Source organism: Camponotus vicinus, unplaced genomic scaffold, assembly GCF_025532165.1.
Source record: "Camponotus vicinus isolate PSW18456_S1 unplaced genomic scaffold, iyCamVici1.0 SCAF_13, whole genome shotgun sequence".
NCBI classification, from domain to species: domain Eukaryota; kingdom Metazoa; phylum Arthropoda; class Insecta; order Hymenoptera; family Formicidae; genus Camponotus; species Camponotus vicinus.
Window position 1 is genome coordinate 15,844,792 of NW_028141949.1, and position 11,380 is coordinate 15,856,171.

An 11,380-nucleotide genomic window follows, 5' to 3' on the forward strand; every position below is an offset into this window, starting at 1 on the left:
GGCTGATTGCTTGACAGTCGTTTGATTTTATGCCAATGATTTTTTGAAATGTCACATTAGAATCGTCGTGTACATTTACATTCTTCAACGTAATACAGCGAACCAAGTCGACGGTCTCACAATAAGTCTGAACAATCCCAAGAAAATCCATTGGCTCGAAAATATTCAGACTCTCAAAAATTATACTTAATTATACTTAAAAATATTACATTTCTTATGTATCGTGCGCGAAATTGAGAGATATTTTCTTAACCTTTTATGTGACAGTTATACGGTATAATTTGAAAGAATTTGTGACAACAATTGAATTAGATTCTACGAGGAATGAATTACTTTTTCGTGTACTTTTATCATCTGACCAAAACTGTAAAAACAATCTCGCATCGATGGACTTGACATTTTGCACTCCCGACATATTTACGCAAAGATGGTTACGAAATGAACGTACGAAATCGCCTGACTCAACGCGATAAGATCTTTTTCGAGAGCTCCATTCCTTTTTCTTTCCTCTCTTTATATAAAATGTTATATTTATTTTAAACTCGGCATAAATGTTTGCAAAGATTAGCAGCGATCAATAGGTTAATGTGCGTATATATAAAAATTATTTCTTAATAAACATTTTTTTTTAATTTTTGGCAAGTATAAGATATCTGATAAAGATGATAAACGCGTAAAGATCGACGCGTGTTATAAATTGACGAAACAACAAATATTGTCTCGATGAATAACAAAAGTATCGTCGTTGTTAAGAAAGTTTTATTAACTCAAGATCAAAGTTTGTCTTACAATATATATTATGGTATTAAAAGCAAACGGCCTTTGTATAAACGCACACATGATTCATAGAATCCCGACACGACAACTACGACCGACGCATAACAATCTTCCGTTCGTTAATATCCGAACTGTTACTTTTAAGCAGGAATTCACAAAAATATCTTATAACTTGATTAATCCGTGTGCTCTATAAAATGTATCGTAAAAATTAGAGCAACTCGATTTGTCTATTTATGTTTGTTATAATGTTTGCAAGATTAAAAGGTTGTAGAAATGTCTCCTACTTGCACACATCACACTTTATGTATATCAAAAACAATTGTAAAAAAAACTTTAGGTATTTATTTGTTTTTCTTTTTTTTTTTTCACGTTTTCACGTTATCCGTTTCCTGCTTCGGATCGGTGAATCGGATCAGGACGGCAAAGGACGAAGGAGATGCGTCTCGCGAACGAGAAACGAATCCTGCGAATTAAAAAGGGATCGAAAGTGGCGGCTCGTCTTTGAACGTCACAAAATGACACGCGCTTGAATGACTCAGGAGACATGTGACGCAGCGAGCAAGTGTTTAAATAGAAATAATGGCGCGACCCTGACGAGATCGAGCCGATAAAATTCAACTACTCGAAGGAGCGACCAAAGTGACCGTTATAGGTGCTAGCGATGCACTTGTACTCGCATGTAACAGAATCGCTGTTACCGTTGTTCTAAAATATCGCGCGCTTTTACCGTTGTTTTAAAATATAGAATTATCTATCCGAGCAACGAAATGAATGAAAGAGTGAAAATAAACGAACACTACGCCTAAGTAAAACGATAATAGATAAATATCAACTGCGCTTTCCTAAGCGCAAATATTTTGCACGAACGCTTGCGTAACATCACAATATGTGATAACTCGCGTTAAGTAAATAATAAGCAAATATATTTTGACGTAATATTTGGTATTTTTTTTTCGCGGGACATGTAATCTAATTATTGTATCTTATAATCAGCAGCATCAAAGACACGCTATCTCGTATTATCTCTACGAGTTGCGGTTTATTATCTTTATTAATAATTATCATGTGGTTTTGATCGATAGCATTCGGTAATTATTCACTAACTAAACCGCAACTAAACGCAGCTGATTGTCGTAAACTGTCATCATTGCGTCACAAAAAATACTCGAGTATCATGCTGAAATTATCTAGAGACAAAAGATTACATCTCGCGCCAATAATATCGCATTACAATAAAGGTAATAATTGTAAATTGCATGTAGATGACATGTAGACGGACATTTCCAAAGTTGGCTTTAAAAATAAGCATAAAACAGAATTTTAAAAAAATATATATATTTTAGATAATTTTAAGATTAATTTGAGAGATATATATATATATATATATCTTACATTCAAAGACTTAACAAGTTTAATTATTTTTTTTTCTTAAATTGAACATGAATATTTTATGGATAATTGAAATGCAAAATTGTCAAAATATAAAGCAAAATATAATTGTCAAACAAATAAGTATAAAAATAAGAATAAAAAATTAGTTACGGCAAACAAGTTTTAAAAATAAATGTAAAAAATTATGAGGATTTCTCAAACCGTTCTGGACCGATGTTACTTCAAAATTGTGGATAGACGTATGACATGCAATTAACGTTTTCGTCCTTTGTGAATGTAAAATAATTGAATTATTCAAACGCGCATGTTCTCTCAATCCAAAATTGCGATATCTCAAATATCTACATAAATCTCGAGTAAGGTTTACAATATCAAACTGTAGTGGAATGTCAACAATAGTTTTATTGTTGACATTCCGCGATTAAGTGTATAACGGAATTTGACTTGTGTGTGTGTGTGTGTGTATAAATATATAGATTTTGAATTCATAATATAATGTTCGAGCGTCGCAAACACGTTAAAATTACACGTGTATATCCTCTTAAATCCTCTTAAGCGTTAAATCTCTCGTCCCTAAACTGTAGGCCAATAAATAATGGAAACGAAAACGCGTCTTTTTTTCTTCCCTGTCTCTTCCATATCTCTATTATTCTAAATATTTGGAGCTAACCTAACCCCGAGGGGGGGTTGAAACGAAATTGTCCGCGCTTCGCGCAATCCCGAAGACCAAAAGGACACTCGCGACGGATGCAACGAGCGGATGACACGAATGCAGCAACCGGTGGCTGTACGCAATTCAGCCAGCGGCGTGTGCGTGTTATTTACCGGCGAACGTTATCGCGAGAGACTAGGGGCGGCGTTATCACTCTGATATCCAACATATATACATCCCCCACGACCGGCCCCTGGCCTCCAGTGACTCGCGGACCACCGGCCTAGTTGAGCGCTTTAGTGACGGCGAATCGCGTACATGCATCTCTTTCCTCGACGTTGCATCCCGAAACGATCGCGAGTTTTAATCATGTTCGTTTCCTACCTTCCGCCCCCCCCCCCCATCCTCTCTCGGCGAGAGCGCAAAATTGCGAGAATGAAAGTGGTACTTACGATATTCCCGATGTCGATATTTGGCTGCCGGTTTGCCGTCCTCGTCGCTCCTCCTCCTCTTCATCGCGCTTCTTCGCTCTTCTTCCGGGTGTACGTTTATCTCCGTCCCCGTTTCTCTCTCGTTCCGGTTTCACCAGCAGTTCGTCGATCTGGAATTGGCCACTATCCAGTAAGAGGAGACTCCGACACTTTACTCGGCGAGGGTGGTGACGCGCAGGATCACGGCAGCCTCACCTATCGAGAATCACCACCGCGTGCCGAAAGATCGAGGAAGCGGATCGATCGGTGTCTATGTACATACCGATCGGCGACTAGATGAAAATTAAAGTCCGGGGACTTTTGCTGGCTATACGAGAGTCCGCGCCACTGCTCTATGATCGGGAGCGAGGCTCGTGTATATTACGCGCATAGAGCAAACGCGGAGGAAGAGAGAGAGAGAAAGGACGGTAAGGCGCGAAAAGTGGGAAGAGAAAGACGGGAAACGCGAGCGAGCGGTCGCGGTTCCGCGGACGGTCGAGGCAACGCGAACTCGCTGGCGACTCGTTCGAATGGACGCGAGCGAGACGAAGATGCCGCGAAAACGAACGAGAACGGTTAGGGACGACGAGAGGGATCGAGCGAGGGAGCGAGGATGGATATGGACGCGGAGAGTGAGTGAGTGAGAGAGAGAGAGAGAGAGAGAGAGGGGAGAGAAAGAGAACGACCGATACCAACCGCGGCCGCGAGACGAGTGGCGGCTCGGGAGGGGAGAATTGATGCCTCGGTTGGAGCGCGGCTGATGGTGGGGGTAACGCGAATCATGCTAGGGAAAAGTACAGGGAGTAGTAAAATCGGCGCGCGCGGCGCGGCGCGGCGGATTGTTATCGCGCAGTTTCTATACTCGTCTACCATCACCGTTACCACCACCGCCCCCCCTTCTCATCCTCCCGCGCCATCGCGCGCGTTTTTCTTATCAGCGACGAAAGGGGAGACGGGGCCGGCTAGTGACCACCTCTTACCCTTTCCCTGTAAGCCGAGCGAGGCCGGCTCCTGTGCGCGTTTCGCGTCTGCACTGCTTTGCGACTCGCTGGAATTTATGCATCGCCGGAGTGTAATTTTATTGCACTCAATTGCACTCTTATTAAATGCATCGCGCGCGCTATGACGCTCGCGGATTGACGGAAAAAGTCGATGACGCTCTCTTGGATCGATCACGATTATGGCGTATTGTCAAGTCGAATTGTATCTTTTATAATATTAGAAAAACGTTTGATAAATCCTATCCGTAAATCTTAGATTCTTTACATTTTATTTCTTTACTTTGTCTGTAATCAATCTTACCTTCCTCCCTCTGTTTCTCTTTCCCTCTCGTCTCAAGCCACATCGTTCCGAAAGTATATAATCTGCGATTAAAATGATGATAGATTACTTTGCATCAAAAATTGTCCGGGGTATGAATATAATACAAGTCACGTGAGTAAGGTTTCTGGGTATTATTTACGTAAAGTTAGATGTGTACATTCAAAGTGTCGTATGTATAAATATTTCTTCATAGCACAATAGTGTTTAATAATATTCAAATACGTATTTGTTTAGCGCGTACAATTTATTTTATTCGACATAATAAATATATTCCTTTCAGCAGAGAAAAAGAGTCCATTTCCTCTTTTTAAATACTTTTAGTAAAGAAATAAATACCATTTCTTTTAAAATGCTAGATAAACATGCAATTGATTATCTATCGCGAAAATATTTGTTCTCTGGCATTACAGTAAATGGAAAAAACAAAAGATTTACCTGACAAGCGGTAGCGCAAGATAGGAGAGAAGCTAGATTTAAAGTTCAACGTTTTATTACGTAAATTATGTTTAAAACTAAAAGTTTACCTTCCTCTCTTCGAAATCCAAGCCATCGCCATTGCTGCGAAAGTACATGACCTATGATCAACAAGATAATAGATTATTTTGCGCTATACAGAAAATATGTTCTTATATAGAAAAAAAAGTTACGAAATTAAAAAAGCACACACATACATTTCAAGTGCAAATTCACGGTTCATACGATGTGTAGATGAACTAATGTAAAACTGCCAATTTCACAGATATACATTCGGCATTATGAATGCCGTGACGTTGCATCAATTTATATACATGTATATATTCGCATCGTATCTATAGATATTCGTGCATCATGGTTAAAAAAAGCCTTATAAATTTATCTATTAATCTTTTAATCTTTATCGATTAATTAAAGATTGTATGTACGCTTTGATTGACTTTTTAATTTTGTTTTTAATTCTTGTCAAGTAAAAAAGTCTGATTGTGAGTTACGATGCATAAATATCTAAATACGTCGATATATGTTAAAATTGACGTGTTATTTATTTAGACATTTACGAGTTTTTGTCACGCTATATGCAAATTTCTAGCTTCTACAATTCTATGCAATTTTTTAACTTCTGTAATTCGAATCCTTAAATTAATTACAATTGAAGAAATACATGAGAAAAGGATAATATTTATCGATCGATAACTCCTTCAAAAAGTGTTCAAAGATATTTTTGTAAACATGCAATATACATGCATATATCTTAATATACGTTTATAAATAATTGATTTAAGAATATATTGGAAATTTGCACAAAATGCATATATATGTATATAGTGCGACTGACATAAAATACACGATGTTGGAAAATATTTACATTGTCGTGTAATCTATATGATCGTTATAAACTTAATATAATATAATTCGTATAATTTTTTTATCCGTTTTTTATCAAACATAAATAAGAAACAGAAGAATTGTGCAATTTTTTTTCTAGCTCCCTATAATCTTACTTTGAAACTAATATAGTTAAAACCAAGGGAATAAGTGCATAATGAGGACCTGTGGTACATAATGGGAAAAGAAAGATTGTTTACAGGATCGGCGAAGCTGAGGCACATATATAAGCAAGCGGCTGAGCGACTGTTTCGAGAGTGCCAGGTTACAGATACTCGGCTGTCAAGGACAAGCTTGTCCATTCATTCGTCCGTTTCTACGATCGATCGATCGATCATTCATTCATTCATTCATTCATTCATCCATCCATCCAATTGATTATTACTGGCACACGTGCTGTGTATATGCGAGCGCGATTTAATCGAGATATTTTTTACCCAGATACTTTACATGCTTTATTTTCAACAATTGTCGTTCCTGTAAAGAACTTTTTTTTTTTTTTATACATATCGCGAAAAATTTAATTTATCGAAATCGTGCATCTCTCTACGCGCACGTATATTTATTTTATAAACGAGTTCACGTAATGCCCGGCGCATAGTAAAGCATTCAAATCACCTCGAGCGATCGTAATCCTTCATACATAAACGCTACATTCAATTTCAAACTAATTTCTCGTCGTATGCTTAGTCATTAGAGAGAAAAAAATTCGCCTAACACTTTATAACTTGATCTTATTAGTTAATTACAATTACTCGATAAACTTTATATTTCTTACATATATATACTCATTTTGTTATTTTATTAACATAATGTACCGCGTAGAAAGCGTAAATATCTATCAAGAGGTAATGATTTGAAAAATATGTTAAATGCTCTTGTAAACATGCTTCCTGGTCTATATAAATAAAAATTTCCATACATATAAAAATAGATGATTGATACAATGATATTGCTGTTCGATATAAAACTAAATGTGATTAAATTTTTCTGCTAATCGAAAATTTAAACTTTCAAAGAACTGCAAGCAAATAACTTTTCAGTAGTTAAAGAAACAATGAGAGGATGCGTTGTAAGAAATAAAGTTTCGATTATTCCTGCAATGAATATTATTTTTCATTGATACGTATGTACAATGAAATTTCTTTGATAATTCCAAGTTTCATCGAGCAAAAATTAAGTAAACTCTAAGACATGTAAAAAAAAATAATTATAATACAAATTATTTCAGCTTATCTTTTCATAAATTTATCATTGCAGGAGAGATTCTTTTTTTCCCTATATATTATAAGTAAAATAATATCTCAAAATCTTTGCCTTTAAAGAAAAAATATCGACTAGTATTAATATATATATGTATATTTTTTACGTTTGGCAAGAGTTAAAAGCATTGTGACATTTGCGAGCCAGCCTCGATACATTTGCGAGTTTGACAGCTTTACAATCACACACCATCGTACGCGAGACTCACCTCGAACTTTTAATGATCCCCGCGCTAATTGCTCATTGTTTTTTTCGAGAAGTAAACTCGCAATTGCGCGCTCTGATCTCAGGAACCCGATTTATCTAACCAGAAGTACGATATATATGTTTATACACTACTCTAAAAATATATCCATTTTTTATAATATAGGAAGTAACAAATATATACAAGTCCCTTTCCCGCACACATGCTGGTTTTGTTCAACAATATACAACTTTATTCTGTCGTACTTAACAATAAAATTGTGTACAAGCAGATTAAAGAGTACAAAACGACGTAGGTCTCTCCGCGCGTGCTATTACAACTTTAAGCTGGATTGTCGCCCTTTTTCTATTTCTCCTATCCATGAGATTTTACGTCAGAGGTAATTAACCGAGGTGACAATATCTATTGCAACAAACTTTGCCAATTGATGGTATCTTGGTAGAAAAAATACAATATGTGTCTCAATCCACGAGTGCGTATACATTGCAGGAGATTTCGGTTTATGAATATTTCTTAAGAATGTTGCGCATTCGTCCACTTATAGCATATAATTATGAGCGAATCCATTTGTGAGCGATAATTATGCGTGAATCAAATCACCAAGACACAAAATAAACATTGCCTCATAACAGTACAGTTATTGTATTACATCGATCGGGTGGCACATAATATTTTATCATAATTTTTGTGAGTTATTTACAATTATTTTTTCGACGGATTGAATATATGAACACACAAATGTTCACGAACCTTTCATCATTTTATGAGTTGCAGATTGCCAACATGGAAATTCTTATAAAATTAATAAACACGCACATTCATTAATTTATGCAAATAAAATACAAAATGCAACGAATTGCTTTTACATAATAAATGCATTGTGACGTAAGAAAAATTATTATTTGAATAAATGCTAAAGTTAAATAGTGGGATTCATAAATATATGTGTGTATACTTTATCTATTTGTGTTACATTGATGAAAAAAATCTTGGAAATTGATCAATGTTTGTGAAATAACATTTCATAGTGAATTAGGGGAGTAACTATATTGCTTTGAATCTTTTCGATTATGAAGTGTTTACAACATTAATATTGGTTTAGTGTAATAAATATAACGAAAATTTTTAACCAATCGTTACTCGATATCTTTGTTTCAATATTTTTGTAAAAATATATACCTTTTACTCATGTAGTTTTCACAATTTGATTGCTAGTTTTAATATCCAATAGAGATTGATTAAATATATCAATAAATTTACTAATTGCTTAGAATATTGTCAATACATAAATGTAAAAAAAAAAAAAAAAACAATTTTTCGTGTCGTTTATTAAATAAGATATATCTGTTTATGAAATATATATCTGAATCTCTTATTATGGATCTCACTTTTATAAAAGAAATAACATATTTACTATGCATTACCTTCCATTTCAATTTTTTTATCTATATTACCAATATCTCAATGTTAAAAAATTGTTATAAATAGGAAGAAAGAAAAAAAGAAAAAAAAATGGACAATGTATTAAAACGAGAAATTCAAAAATGTGTATAGATCTTTTAATCAAATTAACACGATCGCTTAACATGAGTCATAGCTTTAATGAAACACGACATGCCAGATGTTCTGAATGAAATCAGAAAGGAATCGATACAGCATCTTGGATCTTAAGATTGCACGACTGTCCGACTGTACGGAAAGCGGAGTTACTTCGGATCTGCATCTCGCAAATCGAGCGTCGTTCTTAACCGATGATTAGGCCGCAACCCAGTCTAAACTGCTGCTTGCTGTGATTGATTACACCACTAAGCGCGAACGAGAATGGTAACGGTTGTAGTCTCTTTTCTAGGACTGCTCCTACCGTCCAAGTCGTATCTACGCTACCTGCGCATCATTAATTAAATAGAGAATCGGATAAGATTATGCTCAATAAAGTTAAAATAGTAAAATAATTACGAGCACAAACATACCTTTAAATACTAAATCCGCTTTAGGTAAATCGACTTGATAGGCAATTGTTGCCGTCGACTCTTGCATCCGCGCATTGATTTCTAATTCCACTCCCACTTGTAATTGTTGACTAGCACGTTGGTGGAAACAGAGATGGCAAGCGGATGGACCTTAAAAGAAAATTGCTTACAAAATGCAGAGACTTTAAAAATGTATTATCAGAGAAGCCAGAACGTTACTTACTAATGCTACCGCTAAATGTGGAGTCGCCGTGAGTATATCTTCCTGCTGCGGACAATAATGCAATTTGTCCACCTGGCAAACCAGGTCCACGTTGATACGCAAGTTCACCACCCAATGCAAGTGATGGTGTCAAACTTTGTAAATAATGTAAAACAAGTACACCTGAAAACAAATTGACGACATTTTTTATATAAATGATACATATACTCACCGATACTTTTTAATTTATCAACTTACCGGAACAATTGAGGATATCTGGATTGCCTAACGTTAGGGAGCAAGTATACGCATCACCTCGGTAATCAGCTGTCATTTGTATAGCGGTGAATTTATTTCTCTGTACTTGCGCCGCCAATTTTCCTTTGAGTCTTGAACCAAGCTGATGAAGGATATTGGCATTAAGATTTCCACTTGGATCGATATCACCCAACAATACAGGATATGCTTCTGTAGGTGAAATTTGTTTTGTACCAACATAAGTTGCACCAAATCTGAAAAATTAGTGACACAATGAATATATATTATAAAAATTATCGAGGTAAAGTTTTACATATATATATATATACAGACACACATACACACACATATAGAGCTAGCTATGTTAATTTACCTATAGCCAGACTGTATTACAGAACTCATGTTAATGGTATGTGAAATATGGAAATGGTTGCTCAATCCTTTATTAACAACCAATTTTGCTCCCTCAAAATTTATAGGAAATATATCTGTAAAAAAATATATAAATGTAGTCAATTGTTAAATTGTTCATAATACATGTACATACAAATTATAGCGTAACAAAATGGCAAAATAATCAGTCAGAAAGTACAATGGCAAAATAATTTGAGAGAAATTCCATCTTTTCACACTTATATCGCATCGAAATAATAAATTTGTAACATATCATGTAATCAAATTGAATATTATAATATACTTTTTGATTTTCCGTTTGTCATTTCTTCTCGATTGCTTCACTTTTTAACTCGTCATTGTACGATTGTGTAAATATGTAGAGCAACATTGGTACAAGAGAAAAGATAAACAATGAGATATGAAAGAAATCTATATAACTAAAACATGAGGATATCCAATTATAATATATATTCTTTTTGCACTCTAATCCAAAGATGAACGAGCTGTCCAAACAAGGAGGACCATTCCTCGAGGAATAATTTAGAAAGTTCCGGAAAGAGTTGCGAAGAGTTTTCTGTGATAAAGTGGAAAAACACAAGTCTACCCGAAGAGATAGCGGGAAGCGATCGAGGATCGTGACACGTGCTTGGACGAGATACCTTTACACTTCTTGTGCAGATCCTCGATGGTGCCCGGGTTCTCGATCCGAGTGGTCGTCTCGGCGGGCGCGTACGCGTCCATGGACGACGAGTCCTGTTTTCCTAAATTCGGCATCAGTCCAGGACCCGGTGGCGGATTGTAAGGCGGTGGAGGTGGAAGAGGCGCGGATGCCATCACGTTGCCCATTATTTATACTATTCTTATCGGCACGATTTATCGATCAATTTGTCGCGCGCTCGACGCTTGTCGCGTCCTCTCGGTCCGGTCAGTTTAACGGATATCGGCCGTGCCGGAAACCTCAACTTTTTACTTCCACGACGAGGGAAACGGGCCGGATGAGCCGTACGGGTTATACGGTACAGCGTGTTTCACCGTAAGCCGCCATTTGTACGAAGAGCAAAGTTTCCTTCGCGAACGTGATCGGCGCTATAGTCGCGTCACGCAGGG

General features: G+C 36.2%; 2 protein-coding genes across 4 annotated transcripts in view; both read right to left on the reverse strand.

The window, feature by feature from the left end:
- The window catches only part of LOC145964509 (uncharacterized), a 58,892-nt gene extending 54,817 nt beyond the window's left edge, over positions 1–4,075 (reverse strand). Inside the window, exon 1 of one of the 3 annotated variants that reach the window (XM_083087343.1) lies at positions 3,277–4,040. In XM_083087343.1, the coding sequence (XP_082943469.1) occupies positions 3,277–3,340 (64 nt within the window). In that variant the 5' untranslated portion in view covers positions 3,341–4,040. Of the gene's footprint in view, positions 1–3,276 lie in introns of all 3 variants that reach the window. The other 2 variants (XM_083087344.1, XM_083087345.1) reach the window with 2 other exon arrangements.
- Positions 4,076–8,984: 4,909 nt separating this feature from the next.
- Positions 8,985–11,346, reverse strand: LOC145964516 (mitochondrial import receptor subunit TOM40 homolog 1). The gene is made up of 6 exons (XM_083087372.1): positions 10,933–11,346; positions 10,251–10,365; positions 9,878–10,131; positions 9,641–9,802; positions 9,418–9,567; positions 8,985–9,331 (listed from the first exon to the last, which is right to left on the reverse strand). The coding sequence occupies exons 1-6, from the start codon at positions 11,117–11,119 to the stop codon at positions 9,192–9,194; spliced, it is 1,008 nt and encodes a 335-aa protein (XP_082943498.1). The 5' UTR covers positions 11,120–11,346; the 3' UTR covers positions 8,985–9,191.
- Positions 11,347–11,380: the final 34 nt, after the last annotated feature.